This window comes from Phoenix dactylifera, chromosome 12, assembly GCF_009389715.1.
Source record: "Phoenix dactylifera cultivar Barhee BC4 chromosome 12, palm_55x_up_171113_PBpolish2nd_filt_p, whole genome shotgun sequence".
Lineage (NCBI taxonomy): Eukaryota > Viridiplantae > Streptophyta > Magnoliopsida > Arecales > Arecaceae > Phoenix > Phoenix dactylifera.
In genome coordinates, this window is record NC_052403.1 from 11001929 (window position 1) to 11029200 (window position 27272).

General features: G+C 43.5%; 1 protein-coding gene across 1 annotated transcript in view; it reads right to left on the reverse strand.

The window, feature by feature from the left end:
• Nucleotides 1-26800, reverse strand: part of LOC103724287 (squamosa promoter-binding-like protein 6) — a 48139-nt gene extending 21339 nt beyond the window's left edge. Inside the window, exons 1-5 of the mRNA XM_008815499.3 lie at nucleotides 26670-26800; nucleotides 25426-26571; nucleotides 22368-22549; nucleotides 20111-20446; nucleotides 19769-20001 (exon numbers count right to left, since the gene is read on the reverse strand). Of these exons, the coding sequence (XP_008813721.2) occupies nucleotides 19769-20001; nucleotides 20111-20446; nucleotides 22368-22549; nucleotides 25426-26006 (1332 nt within the window). The 5' untranslated portion in view covers nucleotides 26007-26571; nucleotides 26670-26800. The remainder of the gene's footprint in view (nucleotides 1-19768; nucleotides 20002-20110; nucleotides 20447-22367; nucleotides 22550-25425; nucleotides 26572-26669) is intronic.
• Between the last annotated feature and the right edge of the window lie 472 nt (nucleotides 26801-27272).

Genomic DNA, 27272 nt, shown 5'->3' on the forward strand with positions numbered 1-27272 from the left:
GCGGCCACCCGGGGCGAGGGGAGTCCGAGCTCCACGGGAACAACCGCTTCCGTGCCATAGGTTAGGCTGAAAGGCGTCTCCCCGGTAGGGGTCCGATGCGTGGTCCGATACGCCCAAAGGACATTCTCGAGTTCTTCGACCCAAGCTTGCCCCGTCCGACCGATTCGCGCCTTAATTCCTTGGAGGATTGTCCGATTTGTGACCTCGGCCTCACCGTTGGTTTGGGGATGCGACACAGATGTGAACCGATGCTCGATCCCGAACTCCTCGCAGAAGTCACGGAAATGCTTGTTGTCGAACTGTCGACCATTATCCGAGATGAGGACCCGAGGTACCCCAAATCGGACAATGATGTTTTTCTTCACGAACTTCCGGACTTGCGCCTCCGTGATAGTGGCCAGTGGCTCTGCCTCCACCCACTTGGTGAAGTAGTCGATTGCAACAATCAAAAATTTCCGCTGGGCTGAAGCGACGGGGAATGGTCCGAGGATATCCATTCCCCACTATGCGAAGGGCCAGGGGGCGGTGATTGGTGCCAAGGGGACAGAAAGGACTCTCTGGACGTTGGCGTGGCGCTGGCAGGCGTCGCATTTCCGTACGTGATCCTTCGAGTCCTCCAACAAGGTAGGCCAATAATAGCCTTGCCTCATGATCTTGTGCGCTAAGGACCTAGCCCCCAAGTGCGATCCGCAGACGCCCTCATGGACTTCGCCGAGGACGTAGGCCGCCTCCGAGGGGCGGAGGCACCTTAAGAGGGGGGCGGTGAACGAGGTCCGATACAGCCTCCCTTCATAGAGTACGTAGTGGGCGGACTTCTTGACAAGTCGCCGAGCTTGATCTTCGTCTTCAGGGAGGATCCCTTCGGCGAGGTAGGCGACGAGCGGGTCCATCCAAGACGGCTCCGGATCAATCGCCATCACCGCTCCAGCCTCGCCGATGCTCGGGGCATCCAGGGTCTCCAGGTAGATTGCCCTCGACAAGTTGTGTGCCTCTGTGCCCACCAAGCGGGACAACCTGTCGGCCCTGGCATTTTCGCTTCTGGGGACCTGCTGGATGTCGACACTGCCGAGGTCGGGAATGAGTGCTTCACCTTCCGGACGTAGTTCTGCATGGTCGGGCTCCGGGCCTCGAACTCCCCACGAACCTGCCCGACCACCAGCTGGGAGTCTGTGAAGACCTTCAAACGCCGTATGCCGAGCTCCCTGGTGAGTTTGAGTCCCGTGACTAGGGCCTCGTACTCCGCCTCGTTGTTGGTCACTGGGAATCCAAACCTCAAGGCATACTCGGCTATCACTCCATCAGGACTGGTAAGGACCAGCCCGGCCCCTCCACCCTCGGGGTTCGACGACCCATCGATGTGAAGCGTCCAGATCGGGAGGTCGAGGCTGGGCGTTTCCAGCGGTCTAGGTTCCGCCTCCTGCACCGTGCACTCAGCGAGGAAGTCCGCGAGCACCTGGGCCTTGATGGCGGGTCGGGGCTGGTAGCGGATGTCGAACTCACCGAGTTCTACTGCCCACTTCACCAGTCGTCCCGCATTCTCGGGGTTGCTGAGGATCTGCCGTAGTGGTTGATCGGTTAAGAGGATGACCGAATGAGCCTGGAAATAGGGGCGAAGCCTCCTGGTCGCGGTCAGCAGCGCGAAGGCGATCTTTTCAGCCTTCGTGTACCGCGTCTCGGCATCCCGTAGGACCCGGCTGATGTAGTACACAGGCTTCTGGAGCTTTGCCTCTTCCCGAACCAGCACCGCACTGACCGCGGTTGGGGAGACCGCCAGATAGAGGTAGAGCATCTCCCCTTCTTGCGGCTTGGACAGTAGGGGAGGAGACGCCAGGTATTTCTTGAGCTGGTCGAATGCTGCCTGACATTCGGCCGTCCAGAGGAAGTCTTTCGGGCGTTTTAACACCTTGAAGAATGGTTGGCAGCGTTCGGCCGATTTTGCCACAAATCGTCCAAGCGCGGCGACCCTTCCAGCGAGCTCCTGAACCTCCTTTACTTTGGTCGGAGGGGACATACCTTGGATGGCCTTGATTTTGTCCGGGTTGGCTTCGATACCCCGCTGGTTGATAATGAAACCGAGGAACCTCCCGGCCGAAGCGCCGAAGGCGCACTTCGCTGGGTTCAGCTTCATGCGAAACTTCCGCAAGGTGGTGAAAGTCTCCTCCAAATCCGCGATGTGCTGGTCTGCATGGCGGCTCTTCACAAGCATATCGTCCACGTACACCTCCATGTTCCGGCCGATTTGCTCTTTGAAGATTTTGTTGACGAGGCGCTGGTAAGTGGCGCCAGCATTCTTCAGACCGAAGGGCATTACCTTGTAGCAGTACAGCCCCCGGTCTGTTATAAAGGCAGTTTTCTCCTCGTCCTGTGGGGCCATCATTATCTGGTTGTAACCGGAGAAGGCGTCCATGAAAGACAGCAGCTGATATCCGGAAGTCGCGTCGACCAGTTGGTCTATTCACGGAAGCGGAAAGCTATCCTTAGGGCACGCCTTGTTCAGGTCGGTATAGTCGACGCACATCCTCCACCTCCCGCTCGCCTTCCGGACAAGCACAACATTTGCCAGCCACTCGGGGTAGCTTACCTCCCTTATGAATCCTGCCTCCAAGAGCTTGTCTACCTCCTGGTCGACCACCCGGATCCGATCCGGGGCACAGTGTCTCTTCTTCTGCTTTATTGGTCGGTGGGTCGGGTCGACGTTGAGGGCGTGAGAAATGACCTCCGGGTCGATCCCAGGTACATCGGCCGCCGACCAGGCAAATACATCGGTATTGGCTCGGAGGAATTCCACCAACCGAGCCCGAGCTCCCGGATCGAGATTGGCGCCGACCCGGACCGCCCGGTCCCGGCGGCCTTCCTCGAGGGGGACTTCGACCACACCCTCGGCCGGCTCCCCCTGCCGCAAGGCCACCTCGTCTCTGGCATCAAGGGACTCGACGCTTAGGGCTTCCACGGGCTTCTTCCCTTTGAGGGTTGCTAGAAAACATTGCCGTGCGGTCGGTTGGTCACCTCGGACCTCTCCGATCCCGACCGCCGTGGGGAACCGCATGAGCAAGTGGTACGTGGAGACCACCGCGCGAAGGGCGTTCAGCCTGGGTCGCCCGAGGATAGCGTTGTAGGCCGAGGGAACACGGACAACCAAGAACCCGAGTCGCACCGTGGCTTCTGCAGGTGCGACGCCCGCAGTCACAGGCAGCTCAACGACACCTTCCGCCGGGACAGCGTCACCGGTGAATCCTACGAGGGGGGTGGACATTTTGTGCAACAACTGTCTGGACAAGCTCATCTTTTGGAAGGCCTCGTAAAACAAAATATCAGCTGAGCTTCCACTATCCACAAGAACACGCCTTACATCATAGTTTGCCATAGTGAGGGAGATCACCATGGCGTCATCGTGGGGAGTCTGAACCCCCTTTACATCTTCATCAGAAAAGGTGATTACATTGCCGACCCTCTGCCTCTTTACGACGGCCGTCCCTGACGCTTCCATCGAGCCCCCTGCGTTCCTCACGGGCCGAGAGCAGCCCCCAGTGATAGTGTGGATCACGCCCGCAACGGGTCGATTCTGCTCCCGAGGCTCCGGAGGAGCCGGGTCGGCCGGACGCGGGTCTGCGGGGGGACGTCGGTCGCTCACATATCGACCGAGACGCCCCTGACGGATAAGAGCCTCGATCTCGTCCCGAAGCTGGAAGCAGTCCTCTGTGTCGTGGCCGTGGTCTCGGTGGTACTCACAGTACGCCCGGGAGGGCCTCTTTCCAGGGATCCTTCGTATCTGTCTCGGGGCCGGAAGGTCCTCCCGCCCCTTGATCTCCATAAGGATCTGGGCCCGGGGAGTCAGGAGGGGGGTGTACCGGTTGAAACGTCGGGGCGGAGAACGAGGGCGTGGGGCGCCGTGGTTCTTCGCCGGCGACGGGCTTCTGCGCCGACGCTGGGGCGTCGGGCTCCTCCTCTGGCGTGCCTCTTTCCGCCTTTTCTTCCCAAGCTTTTGTGGGATCTCGGCGGCCTCCTTGCTCCGGTGGGCGGCCGCCTCCTCGGCGTCCGCATACTGGTTCGCCCGGGACAACAGCTCTGGGAAGCTCCGCGGCAGGCGTTTGTCCAGGGAGAAGGTGAGTCTGCCCTTCCGGAAGCCACGCTTCAGGGCTGAAAGAGCTACCTCCTGACTCAGGTTCCGGACCTCCAGCGTAGCCCTGTTGAAGCGGGTAAGATAATCCCGCAGGCTTTCTCCCTCGTTTTGCCGGACATCAAAGAGGGAGTCGGAGACCAGTCGCCGCCGGCTACTGACGGCGAAATGAGTGATGAAGAGGCGAGTGAACTGGTCGAAGGACCGGATTGAGTCAGCCTCCAGCCCGGCGAACCATGCCCTCGCCGGGCCACGGAGGGTTGCCGGGAAAGCCTTGCAGAGAAGGGGATCTGATGCTCCGTGGAGGAGCATAAGGGTCCTGAAACTCTCGACGTGATCTCGCGGGTCCGCCGCCCCGTCATAGGGCTCGATCGCCGGCATTTTGAACCCCGGCGGATTCGGGGTCCGCAGGATCCTCGAGGCGAGCGCCGGCTGGGAGGAGATCTCTAAGTCGGCGAAGGGATCTTTGGAATGGCCCTTCAGGACCTAGAGTTGTCGGTGGAGATCGTCCACCCGCCGGTCCAGGGAACGCGACCGGTGGGTGGGAGACAAGGAGCGGCGAGAGGGGGACCGACTGGAGCGCGGGTTCCTCGAGGACTGGGGGGTCTGGGAACGCGCCCGGGCCCGCCTCTCGTACCCTGCGCAGCTCCGGTGGGAAGGTCCCGGCAGAATGGAGCGTGCTCGAGAATCCTCCTCGCGCCGGCGCTCCTCCCCATGGGAGAGGAAGGAACGCGGGTTGAGGAGGACAGGCGAATGCTCAGGCAGCGGCGGCTCCTGAGCCTGCTGCGGCGCCCGGGACATCACACCCTGCAGATTCTGCACCGCCTCCGCGAGGGTGCGAACCTGCTGGGTTAGCTGGTCGAACTGGGCGGCTTCGACCATCTGAATGGGCGGTGGGGCGGTGGAGTGTTGCTGAGAGCGTGTTGGAGATGCAGCGGCCTCCCGGCCAGTGGCGCGAGAGGCCCCGCGACCGGAAGCATTGGAAGCTCCACGACCACCTCGCCGTGCCATTACGATCGCTCTGAGATCAGGGCCCTCCTTCTAGCGCCAACTGTTGCTGGTGGTCCAAACCGAGAACGATTGGCACAGCGGTGTGGACGGGGTTCCCTTTGAGTTGCTTTGGTTGCGCTCCGCCCTCCGCCGTGAAACCTGCAAGCAAGCCTCGCACCACCACTAGGGTAGTGGGGGCCCTCCGACGATCAAGTCAGAGGAGATCGAAGGAGAAGGAGAAGGAGAAGGTAGCAGGTGAGATGATACTCTGGAAGATATATCTTACCCTCCCCCTTCCCCCCCAGCCTCATATATCAGGCTGGGGGGTTTTTCCGGGGATTCGTCATCGTGTGGCACGATGGGGCTGCCACTGACATGGCCGTTACAGGGCGTCGTGGGGCAGCGCTGGGTACAGCCATGGCAGGGCATAGTGGAGCTCCGCTTTGTACGGCTGTTGCAGGGGATCGTGGGGCAGCGCCGGATACGGCCGTTGCAGGGAGTAGTGGAGCAGGGGGCCGCGGCGTGCCTCAGAGGAACAGTCTGTTGTTGTCGAGAGATTGCCGACTCGGGGTCGGATTGCCGGATCAAGGGGCAGCCGACTCGGGGTCGGGCTACGGAGCCGAAGATATCCGACCCGAGGTCGGATTGCTGGATCAAGGGGCAGCCAGCCGACTCGGGGTCGGGCTACGGAGCCGAAGATATCCGACCCGAGGTCGGATTGCTGGATCAAGGGGCAGCCGACTCGGGGTCGGGCTGCGGAGCCGAAGATATCCGACCCGAGGTCGGATTGCTGGATCAAGGGGCAGCCGTAGTCTTCCTGGGCGCGCGTGCCGGTCACGTGGGGCATGGTGGCTAAGTTCCCCCGTAACACTTTCTAATTGGAGTTTAATTCGATCAAACCTATAATACAAGATTGACGTCTAGCAACATGTCATGTCTATCCGAAAAATATGGAATTTGGTAGAAATACCAAAAATACCCTTCAGTGGCAAGTTACCGTACAATTCAATCCTTTAATCAAACTGCATCCCGAATATGTATATGAGTATGAATATATGTCAAACTCAATTTTATATTCATATATTTCTCAATCTTCTAATGATAATTCGAATAATGAATCATTAGAAACTCTTTCTAATTTTCATTGTGCTTTGATAAAAGATTTCTTGAATTATCATATGATTAGAATAAATAGGATGCGATCTTCTTTTACTATAAGTGATTAATTCCTTGTTGACCTACTCATAACCTTCGTACACAATCCACCATATCCAGAAGACCTCGTACACAACTTATTGTCATGAATGAGTGGAAACCAAAATATGGATTTATGTGCACAAGATACTATGGTGATCGCAGGTCAAAGGATCAGTTGCATAACTCCCACTAAAAGAATCATCTTTTGACATGTAAGTAAGACTTCATAAGATTTCTCTTTGTAGGTCAATTCAGTGAACTCATTCCTTTAATGAGCACCCACATCTTTGTATTAGTGTCTCCACACAAGTGATTGTGAGATCAATCACCCTCTGCATCGAGCATACATAAGATGTGCCAGTCTTTCCGGTAAACATTGATCCCCGACTCAATGTACCAACGACTGGAAATATTTAAGATTAGGATTTTAGGATTTTAGGTCTCACTAGTATGATCTCATCATAGCCTCAAAACCATTGCCCTAATCTAAGGAGTTTATCATAAATATAATCAACAGCATATGATAAAACACAATGCCTTTATTCATATTTAAATGTCATGTACATAATTTGGAAAATCAAAAGAAAACCCTTCACAATACATATTGCGATTGGCTTGTAAGGCATCTATTCTTTCATCCCATCCCTCTCCGGCTTCGCTAAGAAAAAAAAAACCACGGCCCAAGCTCGGGCCTCCATCGCTGCTCCCCCCTCCCTCCCCCCGCCTCTCCACACAAATGCCCTCCCCCAATTCATGCTTGCCGTCACCGTTGACAGCAAGGTTCGCAGGACCGATTGTACCGGCGTACCGGTGAGCACCGGCACCGGTACGGTTCCGGTTCGGTACCGGCTTGGAACCGGTACCGAACCGGAGCCGCGCGCGCGTGGCTGCGCGCGCGGAAATTAAAAAAAAAAACAAAACGCGTCCGCGCGCGTCCCAGACGCGAGCGGACGCTTCAAATGCCACAGAGTGGCATTTAATGCCACTCTGTGGCATTTAATGCCCCCACGCGGGCTGCCAGCCCGCGTGGGCACGGTGCCCCGCGCGGGGAACCATGCTCGGGCGCGATTCCCTGCTGGGAATCGCGCGCGGGCGCGTTTCCTACGCGGGGAAACGCGCGCGGTCGCGCGCGCCGCTCACGCGTCCGCGCGCGTTTCCCAATTAAAAAAATGCGTCCGCGGACGCGTCAAATGCCACAGAGTGGCATTTAATGCCACTATGTGGCATTTAATGCCCCCACGTGGGCTGCCAGCTCGTGTGGGCACGGTGCCCTGCGTGGGGAACCGCGCTCGGGCGCGGTTCCTACGCGGGGAATCGCGCACGGGCGCGCGTTCTCCGCTCGCGCGTTTTTCAAAAAAAAAAACAAATGCCACAGAGTGGCTTGAAATGCCACTCTGTGGCATTAAGAGGCCCACGCGGGCTCCAGCCGCGTGGGCGCTCTTCCCCGCGCACCCCCGCGCGAGGAAAGTGTGGCTTGGACCGGTGCGAACCGGGCCGATTCGCACCGGTACCGGCTTGTACCAGCGCGAACCGGGCCGGTTCGCACCGGTCCAGGTACAGAACCAATCGATTCCGACCCAGTTTGGGTCGGAACCGTTTTATACCCCTGTACCGGACCGGTGCCAGTCGGCACCGGTCCGGTACGGGCTGAACCGACCGGTACCGGTCGGTTCAGCAAACCATGGTTGACAGTGAGGCTGGCCACATCATGCCATTCCCCATCCCCTTTTCCACCGGCTTCGCCCTCACCAGCTAAGGCCAAGTCAATGATCCCAAAAAAAAAACACAGACAACCTGAAAGCCCTGCCCAGAAGCCCAATAAGTAGCGGGCTCAGATTTGGGAAGTAGGCTCAAAGGCCAGACCTAGTCAGGCCTGAGCTTGACTAAATGACATGGTATCTTGGGCCAAACTGGCTCAGCCCACCCATTGAGCAGCTCTACCAGAGAAGGATGTTACTAGCTAGAGGAGATTGGATACATCCCTCCTTTCACTCTCTTCCATTGCTGTGTAACCATAGAATCAGATGTCATCCCTCGCCCTCTATTATCTAGCCACATAGTGAAATACAAACACAGAATAAGGCAACCATCCTCAATGCACTCATAAGGCACCACTCTCAGATGGCACCACTCCACTCTCAATTCCTCTCTCTCTCTCTTCTCTCTCTCTCTCACACACATATTTGGGATTAAGGTTTGACAAGTTTAGAGTAGGTCGGTCTAGACTTATCTTGGGCCTGATGATTTTTTTTAATCTAAGGGCAGATTCGAGCTTGGAAAACTCAAGCATGAAGCTCAACCAAGTCAAGCCCAAGCCGACATTTAAAGGCTTGACCATGTTATTTAACATGGTCCAAACCCAGCCTGGCTAGACAAATTCTCAGGTCTGATATGAATGTATGGTACAAATTAGGTTTGAATCTTAGATGTGGCACATATTTTGGGCTTGGGTGGGGATAAATTCAAACCCAACCCTAACCTGACATGTTGACACCCCTAGGAACCAAGTAGCATCCATTTATACTAGTTTTTGTTTTGTGAAGTTAAAGAAGATCTCTTGATGCAAAGCAGCCATGATATTGAGGGCCTTCAGATATTTGAACACTACTTGGCTGAATAAAAAGAAATCCCAATCTCAACCAACTCGTGCTAAAAATCAAATATCTGGTGTTGGTTGAATTAACAGGTCTTCTGATCACCCCATAATGAATTACGTTCATGCCCCAAAAGCTGACCTAGGTATAAACAACCAGCCCATCAAGGAATCAAATAAAGCACTTTATGACACAATCGTGTAGAGAAACAGAACTTGATCCTCATGCCACGTGGCATGGAAATGAGTAATGCGATGGACCATGATGCCTCAAGGTGCAAACATGGTTAAAATTTTAGCTACATTTGTGGTGAATAATTCATTTTAGTTATACAACAAATACTCAATATTCAAAGTCTACGAAGATGATAATCGCTTTGATATTACACCGCTTGAAGAGGGAAAATTTGTGATTAATTCACTATGAGAGGCAATATATACACTTAAATAAAGTCAAAACCTCTCATATGTAACACACATATATAGCACTGAATTAATGTATACGTGCACTAACAACAATTTTACACGGTTCATAGAAAATTAAGGGTTGCACGTCCAACATCTCTAACACATGCAGAGAAAGAATTGGTATATCACAATGGAAACATTGGCACTTGACATAAACAGATAACATCAGTCATAAGGTAAATCTATCCAAAAAATTCAACTAGAATCTTATCAAACAAAATTTATAAATTATAAAAAATAATAAAATAATTGCTTGCAAGCTTCATAGTACTGGTACATACGGTCTTGGATGTATCATACCATACTAATATGGACACCAAACAAATACTCGATATGGGGGACATATCTAGTATCAGTACGTCGAACCAAACTTGTACCAATATGGCACCAGTACAGATCAAGTACCAAGATTGCAAACCATAATTATTTATCATTTCCATGGACTGCCATACCACCCCAAACCACCCAATTCGAGGCATACCGCACCATATAGGGTCAGAACCAAGGTCTGCTAAACCGGAAAAAACCGCCCAATTCAGGCAATGCTGAACCAACCCGATACGAACCGGGTCAGTTCGCCTAATACATTCGGTTCTGACTCCATACTGGCCAGAACCTGTACCGAGCCAACTGAACTGGCCGGTAAGTGTCTGAACCAGCCGGAACTGATCGATTTGGTGCAAACTCAATGCGAACCGGCCAAATGTCTGAACCAGCGGGAATCAATCTTGTCGATGCAGCCTCGGTGTGAACCGGCCGGTTTGCAATGAGTCAACCTGATTCTGAACCAGGTTGACACTATGGACTACACCCATGGTCTGTCGTACCGGTACCGGCCGGTACATACCGGTACCAGACCCTACCGGTACGATACAGCTACATATTTCGATACCGAACCGTACCAGCTCTATTTTTTTTGGCTTTTAGCCCCATCAGTACAGTACCAGTTCGGCTCGGTTTAGTTCGGTACCGTACTGGTACCAATGCCCACCGGTACGTTGGTACAGTCGGTACCGCGTACCTTGACTGCACCTGATGCTTTTTAAAGCATTAGGTGTCTGTTCAGCATTTTGAAAGCAGCGGCTCTCTCTGTTGCTTCCGCTTTCTAAATACTTCAAAAACAACACTGATTCAGGCTATCAGAAGAAAGATCCAATGCTAAATAAGATGTGTTTCCTCTTCCCTATCTCATTTCCTCTTTTTTCAGGATGGACTTGAAAAAATAGCTCAAAAATTGCAAAATAAGAAGACGTCATGCCAAAATTTTCAATTTGAGCTTATTTTTTATATGTTGTAGATCTATAGACAATCTACACGCTGACATAAAAATTAAATATAATTTTTAAAAATTAAAAATATATTTTTGGATTAAAAATAGAATTAAAAAAATAAATAAAAATTAAAAAAATCTATAAAATCAGAAACGTATTTAGGGCCATACATCTCCATAAAAATTTAGTGTCTACTCATTAAAGTTTTGATGCGATCATGCATACAGTCCTAGGCCTAATTTTTTAAAAAATTGAGAAATAAGTAGCCTTTGATGCATATCCAAGGACCTAGAAAAATATATCTAGCATCCATTGTTGAGTTCTATATGAATCTGTGTTGAAATTAATTTTTAAAATATTAATACTTAAAAATTATTTTTAAATTTATAAAATTATTAAAATATAATTATACCAAAAATTACAAAAAAAATAATAGTACATATTACATAATTCAGAAGTATTTTTTGAGGTAGAAATCATATTTTTCTAAATTTATGATATTTAAACATATTTTTAAATTTAAAAATTATTATAATATATATATAAAAGAAAAATTAGGGGTATGTATTAGATAAATCTGGTGTATTTTTTGAGGTAAAAAATTATCTTCATTATAAATTAATTTTGTTATTTTTAAATAATTGATAAACTAACGTACTTTATAAACCTATGGAAATAAAGCAATCAAGAAAAAAGGACCCAGAGCGTGACATTGGCTGGGATAATGGGCAAATGCTCTCGGACCGGCACCATTGAAAGTACAACTGATGCAACACAAAATTCGAAGAATAACTAGGTTGAAGCAGTACTTAGTTGGTAGTTACCCCAACGTATCTATATGCCGAAAATGCCCACAAGAGGTTTGGCATTTGATGAAGTGCTCGCTAATTTCAGCATAATGAAAGAGAGGGTTGCTAAGAAGAAAGCGGATATGGACTGCCGAGCGGCAGAGCCACCTTCCTGTCACTCTGAGGAGTCAGAGAAGGCATCTGCTTTAGATAACGAGAAACCACAAATCCAGGCATTTCTTAGCACAAATCCAGGAGTTAGCAGCAGCAATCCATGAATTTGATCCACATGCCTTCCACAATAGAGATTCGAAGCAGCAGAGGGTTGACTCAATGCTCAAGAAGAATAAGAAGAAGAATATGTAGCAAGTTATTGAATCTTGTTCCACTTCAGCCACATTCCAGCGAATGTGGTAGATAATATGTACTACAGGTTTGCCATTTCTATCATACAAGCTGTCGGTCCTAATATAGATCATTCAGGCCCGAAGAACATCTACGGTGAGCTTCTTAACAATAATAAGGAGCTAGAGAAATGGATTGCCTCCTATAAGAACAAGTGACCCACATATGGTCTGACTGTGTTGTGTGATGGTTGGACAGGTTCCACCAAACGGAGCATCAACTTTCTAACATATTGTTATATGAAGACTTTCTTCCACTGTGATAATAAAGACTATCAGATTATTGAATAAAGTACTTCAAGTCGTGGACAGCGAGAGGTACTCCCAGATGGACTTTCTATATCACATGATGGAGAGGACAAAGACTTGGATCATCGAGGCAAATCCAACGCATGCCCAGGAGTACATCAACATTATTGAGTGACAGTGGGACTACCAGATGGGTAGGAACTTACATCTAGCAGGTAAGCAAGAACATTAAAAATTAAACTGCTTCTATACATGTACAATTTTACTAAAACAATAACGAACTCTATGTAAAACATACTATCTAAACCTTCGGTTCTAGTACAGCATACCTGGAATCGATATGGATGACGAACTTTTGGCCGCTCTATGTAATGTGATTTACAAAATAGAGTAAGATCTAGAAGTAGCAGCCCTATGTCAAGAAGAGGTAAATCAACTTAAATGACATGTGTAACTTAAACTCACATCTCCTATTATTAACATAGTACAATACGGTTCTTTTTCACAGGCCAAAATATTTAAAAAGGGCAGCGATAGCTTTGGAGTCTCGGCAGCTGTCGTAAGTAAAAAAAGTATGAATCCAGGTATGTTACACATCAGGACATTTATCTAGCATTAGATGGTTACTAATATGGTACTATCTTATATATAATTTTATTCAATATTTTTGCAGCTGAAGGATGGACTCATTTTGGCTGTCCGTAAAAAATCTTAAGTGGCTAGCTATCTAAATCCTCTCCAAAACAGTCTCCTCGAGTGGCTGAGCGCAACTGATCCACCTCAACCTCATCCATAGCAAGCAGAGAAACCATTTTGACATAGAAGCGCCTCAACGACCTTATATATGTTCACTACAATCTGAGGTTAAGGCTGAAGTGCATTTACGAGGAAGTGGAGCTCAAGTATACAGACCCAATTCATAGTATTTTCATTGATGATGCAGATGATTTTATAATCAGATGGCTTATGGGCCAGCAACAGAAGCCGGACCCGGCCAATTTCGTAGCCAACGCGGCTAGGGTTGATGTAGGGCAGTGGGCTAAGTGTAATATTCCACGTGTTCTTCCAGTTGATCATCCACAGCCACAAGAGAGCCAATCTCCACGTGACTCCTTGTGCGAGACATCCTCTCAGGTATATGATCAAGAGATGCTTAGACAAGGTCATTATGCTATCCTGTCGACTCGGTCAGGAGGGTGACACATTCTTCCAACATAGTCAGATAGAAAGGGACACAGAGTAAGAAGGCAACTATCCAGCACACCAAAAAAAACAGAAGAAACTTGCAACCCCAATGGAGTGTTAAGGAGGAATCAGTACACTCATATTTAAAGACCAGAAGTAGCAACGATAACAGTTCTGGTGGTTATGGATCTACCGACCAGAGAGAGTGGACAAAAGACCACTGTTTATGAGACAGCCACATAGTGGTCTTCAATTCACCGATGAGTAATACACAAAATAGAGATCACAGTGCACGATCTGGTAGAACCCGCGAAGATATGATTGCATATAAGAGACGGGCTTCTCGAGGTCATTCAGAACACGATGCAGCTGCAAATGACCTCGCACGTAAAGTAGAATCCATAGATATATCAGGTTCCGAGTCATATATTGGATCCTCTTACCCACAGCTACATGCAAACTATGACCTATACAGATACAGATATAGATATGGTGCATCTTAGGCATCTTCTGGTGGCTACTATCCTACACAACTCGGAGCATCTTATAGGTCGAATTTTGCTTTCGACATATTCGGATGAGTCCTTCTACAGTCGTATTATTAGTTAGAGAACACCTCTCACCAATTAAATATTCTTGAAAACTCCAAAAAAAACATTGTGTCAGTTCTACCCCTACTGGTTTGGTACGGTACCGAACCAGTATCGAACCGTACCAGGCACCAACCGGTATGGATCCCATTACCAGTTCAACGGACCTTGGTCAAAACCGATACGAAACTCACGTTTAGGTTAGTATCAACCCCATCCCACGCTCAATCGAGGTGTACCAAGGTACATACTGACCCATACTGAGGCATAACGAGATAAAAAGTGTTGACCCAATGGATTGATTGTGATAAGGACAAAATATTTGAGTATGATACTAATGATTTTATATTTTTGGAGTAGTTAATTTGTTACATAGGGAGTACAATGAGTTTGAGAGGTTATAAAAGCATAGAGAAGTTTTTTTGAAGAGTTTTAGGAGTTTCTGCAGTGGACGAGTCGACCCCAACATAAACAAGTCGACCCCTGAATGACTTTGGAAAGAAAATAGAAAGTAGTCAAAAACAGCACTTTTACGAGTCGACCCCTGAAGAATTCGAGTCAACCCATTTGTGCCTGACAACAGTAACGGCTAGTTTTTTGCGAAACAATAAACGTCATATTCACTCCCAACGATTAGTTTTTTCTCTCCAACGACTAGAAACAGCTCTCCAACAACTTTTCAAACTATAAATACTTCCAAATTGAATTGGAGAATAAGATGGATTAAAGAGATTGAGTGGATGAGGTGAAGAAAAGGAATACAAGTGAATACCATTTTTTAGGCTTCAACTTGAGGATCAATTTGAGAAGCGACCATTCAAAGCTTCCCTCCCATTTTAGAGTGAGCTTCCAAACATCCATAGAGAGAGCTTCAACTACCAATCAGTGAATTCCATCACAAGATCAAGAGCGAACAAGAAAAAAAGAGAACGAGCTAAATTTTACTCACCGAGATCCTAACTTTCAAAGCAATCCAACTTGAGTTTCGGCGGCATTAATCCAACCTTTGTAGAGGTTATATTGTATGAATTTTCTATCTTTCTTTAGTGCACGAGATTAGAAAATCTCGTGTAGAGTTTTTGCTGTGGTTAACACCGTAAAAATCAGCTGGCTTGTAAGGTTTAGTTGTACCCGTGAACTAGTTAGGTTGAGGTTGATTGATCTAGAAAATCGACTAAGTTTTGCTGAGCTTGAAAATCAGCCAGGAGTTTCTAAAGGTCGGAACTCAGAGTTGGTTTGGCTGTAAAGGCAAAACAGTATAGTTTTGGTTGATTGCCAAAAAAAATCAACTAGATTTAGTTGTGAGCCCAGAAAACAACTATATTATAATATTGCTTATAGATTATAGTAAAATTCCCAAGGAGAAAGCCTTGAGGAGTGGATGTAGGTGTAGGATTGGCACCGAACCACTATAAAATACTGGTGTTTGTGTTGTTGTGCTTGTTCCTATCTTCTATATTTATTTATCATTTTGCTAATCCATACTTATGTTTAAATCAATTTAACTTAATCATTATTAAGTTTGTAAAAAATTTTGAAAAATCCAATTCAACCTTCTTCTTGGGTTGTCATCTTGGGCAATAATTGGTATCAGAGCAGATGCATTTATATCTTTTGAAGACCTCATCGTCTAGAGCTCAAAATCTATAAACCCTTAGAATGTCTTTTGTTGAAGGACACTCCTTCGTTAGGCCTCCTCTTTTTAGCGAATTTGATTATGCTTATTGGAAGGCTAAAATGAAAATTTTTATTACAGCACAAAACTATGATTTATTGAATATCATAGTATGTGGCCCACACACACCCACCAAAACTATAAGTAGAATTCAGATTCCCAAACACGGAAGTGAATGGAATAATAATGAAAAAATAGCTCAACTAAATGCTAAAGCAATGAATATACTTTATTGTGCCCTTAATAAAAATGAATTTAATAAACTTTGCACATGTTCTTCTTCTAAAGAAATTTGGGATAAATTAAAAATAATTTATAAAGGCACTAATAAAGTGAAAGAATTAAAAGTTAATATGCAAGGGCAAAATTATGAAATGTTTAAAATGAATCATATGATTCTATTTCTGAAATATTTTCCAGATTTTCAAATATTATTAATGATTTAAATATATTAAAAAAATCATATACTAATTATGATCTTCTAAAGAAGATTCTTAAATCTTTATGGGAAGCAAAGGTGACAGCTATTCCAAAGACAAAGGATCTAAACCAGCTATTCTTGGAAGAGCTCTTCGGTTCCCTAATGACCCATAAGCTAGTCGTGATGAACCATGAAGAAGACAACAACAAAAGAAAGAAAATATTAGCATTCAAGTCCTCCAATCAAGAAAAAAGCACAGAGGTGAAGAGTCCGGTGATGAAGACAAAGACCTATCATTAATCACCAAGAAATTTAAAAGCTTCCTGAAGATAAAGAAGAAAAAAGTGAGGAAAAAGTAAAGCTTCAGCTGAGGGCGAGTTGAACAAATAAAAGAAGAAAAAGATGAGAGGAAAGAAAGCTCTGGCTAAAAGGTAGCCAAGTAAGAAAAAGAAGAAGAGATCTCAGAGCAATAGCGAAGAATTCAACTCCAAAGAAGAAACAAAGGTAATAACTTGTGTTTTGTGGCACAAGAAGATAAGGTAAAACTGAATCCTCTTCTGATTTTACTTTAGATAAATTGCAAAATGCTTTTAAAGATCTTCTTATAGAACTAAACAATTAGAAAAGAAAAATAAAGAACTTGAAAAAATAAACTACAAACTATTTGAAGAAAAAGAACTAATTTCAAAAGAAAAAGATCAATTAACTATGGAAAATATTGATCTGAAATTAAACGTAGAAGACTTAAATACTAAGTTTTCAAAGTTCACATATGAAAAGGAGAAATTGGATTTAATTCTAGGCAATCAAAAGTGTATTCATGACATAAAAATAACAAACTCTAACAACCCATTCATAAAATGTAATTACTGTGGAAGAAAGGGACATATGGCACATTCATGTTTACTTAAAAACAATACTGCTAATGGAAATAAGAAAATCTGGATTCCTAAGGGATCAATAATTACTAGACCCAAATCTAAAACTTGATTTGTTGATCAAACATAAATCAATATTAAGGTATTCTGATTTGAGCTTGAATTTTTTGTAAAACCTGAAAATGAAATCATGTATATCTGAAAGAAACAAAGCTCTAAGATGGAAGAAAATGAATTTCAAAAATGAATAAATGAATCTGAATTTGTAAATTAGGTAGAATGGATTGATTTTGATGAATCTTTTTGTCATGCCTTACATGATTTAAATCTATGATTCTTGCGTTTAATGCCTTGATGCATGTTGTAATGCTCTGATACTTGTTGAAACTCATTAATATTAGCCCTATATTTGGTTTCAATTCTATTTTTATAAAGTTTCTGATATTTTTGAAACACATATCTCAATTTATAATCTGAAAATTTCATTGAAAACTATTCTAAAATTCTGAATCTTTGAAAGGAATGATTGATTAAGGGAGAGAAAGAAAACTTAAAGGGGGAGAGATTATATAAAAACTTAATAGCATAAATTAAAGATTTTTACAAAAAGGGGATAAAGAAGGCTAAACAATGAAGAAATGAAAAATAATTCTCTCCAATAAGCCCCTTTTGAAATTTAACTCTGAAATTTGCTCTGATATACCTTGAAGCTTGCTATTTGGTTGATACATCATGTGCCTCGATCTTAAACCAAATTGCAACTCGCATATTTGATATTTTTTTAGCACCTCTAAATAGGTATAATTTAATGAAAAACGGGAAAAGGGAAAGTTAACTATTGCTAAGTCTAAAGTTTTCGAAACTCTTGAACCCCGAGTGGTCTGATACATCAAAGTTGAATGATCAAAAGCTCTGAGCCTGATTTTTCATCTTTAAGCTCTTCAATTCCCTTGAACAATGATTGGAACAAGTTTGAAGTTGCTATAATTCTCTTAATATTTGTTAAATTTTAGAATGAAACTTTTTGATGATGTCAAAAAGAGAAAGAGAGTAGGTTGAGTATCTGCTTAATTGAATATATATTAGCTTGGGTTAATCTGAAAATTTTGTAAAGCATTCATGAAGTATGTTCTTAAGGCATATATTTGTTTACTTCATGCTTTACATAAATAAATTAATTGCGCATAAATCCTAGAAACACAATATGTTTTATTTGGCATATACTCAAAAGTTTTGTCATCATCAAAATGGGGGAGATTGTTGACCTAATGCATTGATTTTGACGAGGACAAAATATTTGAGTATGACACTAATGATTATGTTTTTGGAGTGGTTAATTGATTGTATAGGGACCTCAATGAGTTTGAGAGGTTAGAGAGGCATAGAGTAGTTTTTTTGAAGAGTTTTGAAAGTTTCTACAGTGGACGAGTTGACCCCAGCATAAACAAGACCCCTGAATAGCCGCAAAAAAAACAGAAAGCAGTCAAAAACAACCCTTTCACAAGTCAACCCCTGAAGATTATGAGTCGACCTCTAAAGATCACGAGTCGACCCCTGAGTCATGAGTTGACCCCTGAAGAATTCAAGTCGACTCATCTGCACCTGACAACAGTAACGGTTAGTTTTTTTTGGAAAATCAGAACGATCAGATTCACTCCCAACGGCTAGTTTATCCTCTTCAACGGCTAGAAACGGCTCTCCAACAACTTTTCAAGCTATAAATACTCCCAAATTCAATTATAGAATATGATAGATTAAGGAGATTGAGATGAGGTAAAGAAAAAAAATATAAGTGAACACTACTTCTTAGGCTTCAACTTGAGAATCAATCTGAGAAGTGACCATTTAAAGCCTCCTCCCACTTCAGAGTGAGCTTCTAAACATCCATAGAGAGCTTCAACTATCAATCATTGAATTCCATCACAAGACCAAGAGCGAGCAGGAAAGAGAAAAAGGAACAAGTTGAATTTTACTCACCAAGATCTCAACTTTCAGAGCAATCCAACTTGAGCTTCAACGACATTAATTCAACCTTTGTAGAGGTTATATTGTATGCACGACATTAATTCAACCTTTGTAGAGGTTATATTGTATGCATTTGCTATCTTTCTTTAGTGCATGAGATTAGGAAATCTCGTGTGGAGTTTTTGGTGTGGCTGGCACTATGAAAATCAGCTGACTTATAAGGTTTGGTTGTACTTATAAAACAGCTAAGTTGCGGTCAATTATCCTAAAAAATCTGCTAAGTTTTGCTGAGCTTGAAAATCAGAAAAGAGTTCCTAAAGGTTGGAACTCGAAGTTGGTTTGGTTTCAAAGGCAAAACAGTTTAGTTTTGGTTGATTGCCAAAGAAAATCAACTGGATTTAGTTGTGAGCCCGAAAAACAACTGTGATGTAATGTTGCTTATAAATTATAGTAAAATTTTCAAGGAGGAAGCCTTGGGGAGTGAATGCAGGTGCAGGGTCGGCACCGAACCATTATAAAATACAGGTATTTGTGTTGTTGTGCTTGTTCTTATCTTTTGCATTTATTTATCATTTCGTTGTGCATGCTTATGTTTATATTAGTTTAACTTAATCATTATTTAAATTTGTAAAAGGTTTTGAAAAACCCAATTCACACCGTCTCTTGGGTTAACATCTTAGGCAACAAAAAGTGAGAAAAATGGTTGAGAGTTATTTCGACGGAGTGTGCATACCATACCGTACTAACCTATACCATACCATACTGATCCGTACCATACCATACTGACACGTACCATACCGAATCAATAATGTTCTAGTATGCTACCCGATTCTAAGATTGCAGACCCTAGTCTTTCCTATGTCACAATCTGAAAGTTATTATTCACAACCCAAAAGTTATTATTTAGTAAGCAAGGCCATCTTATAACCACTTGATGAAAATATTGCCAAATATAAAATCCAAATTAAATGATATACCTGAGCATCTCCATTGGAACTAGATAGTGACTGAGACGATGTTGAATCTGAATTACCACTAGTTTGAGGTGGACTCAACTGTCGTGAATCCGGCTGCAACCATGACTGACAATTAGGAGAACCAGTCCCCAAATGTACAGGGATTATTGGCTTGTCAGATCCATCTCCACATTCTTCGCTATATGTGCTGTTCAAATCGAAGTCCTTCAACCTGACTCTCTTGATAGCAGACTCTGCAGGAAGCATATCAAGTAATCAGCATAAAGGTTTTGATTCAGATTAGATATCATACACTGTTCACTTAGACTGCAGGTCATAAAGCAAATACTTGCAGAGTCCCACCTGGGGAAACCATCATTTTCGAAGGCATCTCTGTCATAGTTGCAGCAACTAGTCCCATATGATTAGTCAGCATCAGACCCTGAGTACCAGAGATACAGGTTTTTTTAGAAGCTGAACACAAGGGCCTTGCGGATTCTTGTGCAGGAGCACCATTTGAAACCAGAGCATTAGCTGCTTCTGATGATGTTCCAGCAGTAGTCCCAACTTTTTGCAGATCTTGAGAAGCTTGCAGGAGCCCAGAAAGGTTTTTTGCATCAAAAGAACCAGCAAGATAGGCAAGGTTCCTCAAAAGATGAGACAAGAGGTCCTGATCTTTTGACTGCTCGGAGCTATGAGCTGCATGTGCAATATGAACTTATCAGTGGTTTAACTCATTACAAGTCATGTTACGTAATAATGAAATATCCTCATGAGAGACCACAAGTAAAAAAATCAATTCAAAAGATGAACGAAGAGGCATTGCAAAATCGCACTAAAGTTGTAATTCTACTGTAAATCTCTAATATGGTTAAAATAAGTTTGTAATTTTCATTCTACAAAGCTCTTCATCTCATAATTCTAATTTTGCACTACTCTCTTCAACAATATTCAAGGATTTAAATATTAGTAACAAGCTCTTTACCAGTTTTGTCCTGGAATGGAAAGGTACCAATACAGTCGAGATGGACCGAGGTGCTCAGTATCAACAAGAACAAGAAGCAACCAGTATGCAACAGGTACAGACGCTAAGAACTATCAGTACATAACTGGCATGGACAGGTGCAGTCGGTACACACCAGTTCAAGAGGAAAACAGTGTCCTCCACTTATACAGATGCCTTTTTTCTGTTAGCCAACATTATAGGAGTTTGCAAATTACATGCAAAATAGACCATCTCTATGATAAATGCTCTCGCCTACAAAACAAGCTGAAAAAGTTAAGGACTGCACCAAATTACTAAAGAAGGCCTAATGCTATTAAGAAATAATCCCACAAATTTGGCTTCGTCCTTGTTTACATGCCTTGTCACCCCAAATATGCATTTAAAGTCTAATTTTCTCATCAAAAGTCAAACTCTCTTGATTCTCGATCATATGTTTTTTTTTCTGACAGAAATAAGAACCATGTTCTTTTTCCTCGCCTTTTATTAAATAATTAAGCTATGACAAACTGGTTGACCATACCACAGCTAAACCTAATTTAGTTTACAAAAATCTATGTCAGCATTTAGAATATTTCATGAACAACAGAAAATGTTATAAGGATCTTATGCAGAACTGATGAAATCATAACACACAGATCAACATATTTTAAGTATAACCATAAATTATGAATTTCGTATGTTTGTTTACATACGACACTCTCTTCAATAGGGAAGTTCATGGCCAATGTTGCACATGTCCATATATACAGTTAGTGCTAGAAATATACAACTGTCTGATCAAACAATTGAGCGCAATAAGAAATTCTGATTTTCATAAGCATGACAAAAGGCATGATACACATATGTCAGTATCAAGAAGTCTTTGAATAAAACAAGAAAAAAAGGCGTCCCATGCATGAGGCTCCTACCACTGTGAGGTCCGGGGAGGGTCAAATCACAGCCTTGCACCTATCTAGGAAGAGGCTCTTTCCATTTTCCGAGCCCATAACACCTACATCAGGATGGAACAACCTAACTGTTGCACCAAGCCCCGCCCTCAAGAAGTATATGATATTTATATATGTTAATTAATTATGAAACATGTAATATGAAAAATATTACAGGGGCTATAAGAAAAAGGAAGAACCTCTTACAACCAAGAAAGCAAAGAAAATATGAAGGATGATGACTTCTGTACAACTTTAACTCGATTGCAAAATAATAAACAATAGGCACTTGTAGGAAATATATCTTATTGTTCATCTGGACAAGAAACCAGCTGCACGGTATAGTATCTTGCCTCAATTTTCGGCCCCCAGAGGGCAACACAGAGGATCACTCAAATGGCCATATCCCATAAGTGTAAGATTTCCCATAAAGATATTTATTCACACATCCGTGGGGTGCGGCGAAAGGGGGGAGGGGTGGCGAAACATAGCTAGATTTTTACAAGATATGACAGGCATTTTCACAAAAACAACAAAATAATACCATCAACAACTATGGAGAACCCAGAGCACAATGAACTCAGAACCAGCAAAAAGAACATAGAAACAGCACTGAAAGATATAAAGACATTAAGTCCCAAAGAAAGAGATGTTAAATATGTAGTATAGAAAAGGGTTTAGCTATTACAGTGCAAATTCGAGAGAATCCTTAGTAGACTCATCAATATATAACTGCTACATTGATCATCAATTATAGAAGTTCCACTGGAAGTGACATCAGGATGGGTTTTCCTCCTTCGTCTATTGTGGCCTGCCAAACGTCGACGACAACTTCTCTTCCCTTCATCAAATTCTTGAAGAAGGTGAAATCTGGACAGCAATCATAAGGAGCTCATAAGAAGCTGCTAAAAAAATTGCATATAATATTCTGATGTAAGACAGATTCTGATGTCAGTAAACAATGGCTAAATAAAAATTTGAAATGGCGCACAGATCACAATAGAATCAGTTACCATCAGTTCAGGTCATACAGAGACAATATCACAAATTCATCAGCCATGCTTTTCAGTTAAAGAGTGGAATCATCCTTATGCTTTATGCTTTAAAGGATTAAAGAGAAGCATTCCTTGGACTAATAGGGTCTCCCTCACTCAGTTCAAGTCATATCAGAAGTAGCCTAGATAATGTTTTTGAGTAGATGGAAGTTTCTATAAATACCATAATCTTCCACCCTTCACCTCTCGTCGCTCCTTTTTGGTTCGGTAGTTTCTCAGTGTTCAAGTCCATTTACAATGAGCATTGAATTTCAACATTTTAGATTGTGTTAGGTTGAATTAAGTATTATAGGCAAAGTTGTATTAGATGTAGTTTAGGCAATCTTAGTTCAGTAAATTAATGCCTGTACTCTTACAAATACCTAAATCCAACACCCTTCACCTCCACCTCCCCAACTATCTCCCCATCTTCACTTAACTGCTGTTTAGCAAGCCACCATTTTGCAAGGGAAAAGCGGGAGACAAGGCCTGGCTAAGGGAAGAAATGAACTTACCTAGAATCCTATTTTCAGCAAATTCTATTAATGCAGTACGTTACATGCCATTTAAATTCCAATTTCATAAATTTCTAGGAAATGAAAAAACATTAAAGCCGCACAGAAAAAAGAGTGTTTCTTATCTGTAATAGAGTTGTCAAAATTTGCATCAAAACCCATCATATTTTTGTCCATGTGTCTTAAGATGTGCAGATCATGGCTAACAATATGCATTCAAATTTTTACAGCCCACCATGCATTCTAACACACAAGCACTATCATTGTTATTCAGTCTATTAGTGCATATTAGAACCACCATAATCTTTTGATTTTTGGTTCTAGATCATGATTTACAATTTAAATCCTTAATACAAACAAGGTGTTAAATGCCACATGCCACTGTTGGCATGCTGTACAAATGCTTGGCACGCAAAGGCACACATTCACTAGCAAGCATAAGTATTGTGTGCCCGTAATGCACAAGCACAAAAGATGCGAACTATCTTAATACTTGAAATTTAATGACCCATCTTGTATTTTCTACTGACATGATCTGGACTCAAATCCTACCAACAAATTCTAAATCAATTAATTTTATCATGTGGTAACTAGGGAATGGCATCAGGAATGGCATCCAGTACTAATAGTCGTGTTCAAGGTATAACTTGAGTTAGAAAATTCTTAATAAAATAAAAAATGAGTTCTGGATATGTATAACTGTCAGTATATGATTCATTAACCCAAAGTTTGTAACATTCCTTCCTATTTATTTACTTCAGTTGCATTTCTTTGTCACCATCCAAAAGGGCTACTCAGTGTCAGCCTTTTTTAAAGTTATATAGGAGCCTTTGTCACCTTGAGGGAACATGGTCTTTTCCCTTATGTAACTTGTCCTCCTCTTGTGAATCAATTTTGAGTTCAATAAAATTCAGATTATTCTCTAATTCTATGATGCGGCTCCATAAATTGCAAGCATTTCCTTTGCTAGGTGCAAAACAAGCACTTGGCATAACAAGGACACTAATTATCATTTCCTTTTATATTTCTTGAGGACATTTTTTCTATATTATCCTTATTCTCCTTCTCTTCAAAAATTCTTACTTTCATCCTTTCAAATCACCATCTAGCCTCCCAAACATTTGATAAATGTGGTCATGTTGAATCCTAAAGGCCCCTGACACCAAATATAATTAAATTATATTAGTTGTAACCTTCATTTTTCATAGCCAAAACAAGGAATTACAGTCAACTTCCATAATCATTCACCGAAACCTGTGAAAACCAGATCAAACTTTCCATCAAATTTACCCTCTGCTATATCTACTTCACATAAAAATTCCAAGCTCCAAGCCCAATGTAAATGCAATCTTAGCATTAAAAGGAAAATCATAGCAATTGAAGTTTTGCTGTTTCCTACGATAAGACCAAACAAAACTTCAGATATCCTGATCCCTTTAACTTACAACCTCGATTAGGGTGTTAATGATCCATCTCTTTTGTTTGTTTTGCATCATTTTGGAGCAGCATGTGCTCCAGCTCTGTATTGTAGCATCTGAAAAATCGAGTAACTGAGTATCTAAAGATAAATTTTTGATGTCCGTAAACCAATAACTAATGTCGATATTTTGTGACATTCTATAGCTCAAGAAAAGACAATATGCAGAGGGGTTCAAAGTGATCAATTGTAAAAGAGCAACGACATTAAGGGATTTCTTTATTCATCTCCCTTCCAAAAGCCTACAGTTCACAATTACTTCATGTAGACATGGTGATGACTCAAATCCAAGTTCAAAGTGCAGCAACTTATTCATGATGGGGATTAGGTTTGACCAACAGTGTTTGCACAGATAGAGAGACATTGCATCTAAATTATGTAAAGGGTTTTCTAAGGCCACAGTTGATTATATTAAAAATGAACAAAAAAAAAAAAGTAGATTTGAACTAGTGTTTTTCAATTTTTTGATATCTTAGATATGGAATTCAAGATTACAGGGTTTAGAAGCAGTTCAGAAACAATTTAAGTAAAGCTAATGAAGAAATAAGTGAAATCAAGTGAATATATACTAACCTGCAAACAGATAAGGAAAGGGATGCCCTTAAACAATTGGTAATAAAAACATATAGATATAAGAGACAAAACAGTGGTTAAATGATACTGCAGAGAATTAACAGGATTTGCATGGTAAACCAAGTAAATAAGCTGATGAACACCGACCTACTACATTGCTGACAGAAACGCTGGATAGCATTTCCAACCATTGCTGTGCTGGCCTTTGCATGCATCTCACAGACCTTGTGCCGCCTATGATAGTCCTTGGAATTGCTGAGGTCAGCCCCACAGCCCACCACCTGGCAAGTTGGACGGTTAGAATTGCCCCCCTGCAACTTGCTCTTCTTTCCATTCTTTCCTTCACAATTCGCATTGTCGGGCTCTGGGATAGGATAAGCATGCCCCCCGAGCTTCAAAGCAAGAGATCCAGCTCCATCATATGGTCCATCCTCTTCCACCACTACAATCCTCCTTCGCTTCTCCGCTTCACCATTTCCTTTCCCAAAATCAGTCTCATCAGAGCAAGATGATGAGCTGTTTGACAGCACTCCATTTGCTGCATCAGGGAACAGCTGCTTGTTCCTGCAGTCCGATGGAACAGCAGTCAAAGGGCTGGCTATAAACAGCTCGCCATCCCACTTCCAGTCATTCAAGTCCCATTCAATGTTCTTCCTTCCAATCCCATTCAAGTTCGACACTCCAGAACCATAAAATGGATGGCTTTCGGCCCCAATTCCAGCCTCCATCAATCCAGTAAGTCCCTAAGAACAACTAAACCCTCAATTCCAAAAACAAAAAACCCCTAAAGTTAAGGGATTTCAAGCCCCTCAGGACATGGAACATAGGAGAACAGTAGCCCAATGGTTTCCCCAGTCCGCCTCGCTGCGCCCCCAGAAATCCAAAAACATCACGCCCACAAACCCGTGAATCCAAGCAAGTGCAACCCACATGCCCAATTACAGAACTCTTTAAGAAACCCCACAGTATTCAATCAAACATCAAAAATTCCTAGAACTCCAACAGAAGAAACCCTAGTACGGAACAGCTGATTCTAAAGCACGAATTTCCCCAACTTCAAGCCTTATTAAACCAACAATTTCGGTAAATTATACTAGAATTGAAGAAGTCTAACAACCTCAGTAGCTAATTCCAGTTCCAATCTTGCATTCCAGATGTACCAAAACCCACCAAATAAAACATGAAGCAGCAAGGGAAGCAGCAGAAACCCTAGCAAATCCACACAAAAAGCTACCAAAGCCCCAGATTCCGGAGCCGAATTTCACTTCTAAGCTCCCTAATTCCAGGAAAAAACTGAAAAAAAAATCGCAAAAACAATACTAAAGTCAGGGAGGGAAAAAAGGAAACAAAAACCTCACTTTAAAGCAACCAACGGCCGATCTGATGAATACCTTGCGTCGTCCGGATTGAGATCCCCAAAATCGGCGGCGAGCGTTCAGCGGAGAAGAGATCCCAAAAGGCTGCTAGTGGGGAACAGAAGGAGAGGGGGACGGACAGCGGAGAAGTTAGGACGAGGAGGCGGAAATGACGTCCTGGGAAGCGATGCGGTTTCCGACCCGTACGGCCACGCTTTTACATCTAGAAGAACACTAATGGCACCAGTTTTTAATACACCCACTGTCAGACCCTCGAATGAAAAGGGGGCCTGATACGGTGGGGCCCGGTTACAGTTTGGGTTGGAAAACGGGTGGGTGATCTCACGGGGTTTCGCTAACTTTAAGGCAGATGCATTGTACTTTTATAAATTATAATATAATGATGAGAGACAATAATAAAGTTAGCGTAATTTTTTGACCCAAATTGCCCCACCTTCTCTTCGGTGACCGGTATTGGTAGGTCCCACCAAGCTAATAGAACGACACGTTGACGTATTGTGCGTCAAAAAAAGCATGGGGACCGATTGGGTGGGCACAGTAACTGCCACTAATACAATACGGGAATGGCATCTATGACCGCGCCGGCTCTCCCCAAATGAGAAGACTTTTCCACGGTGA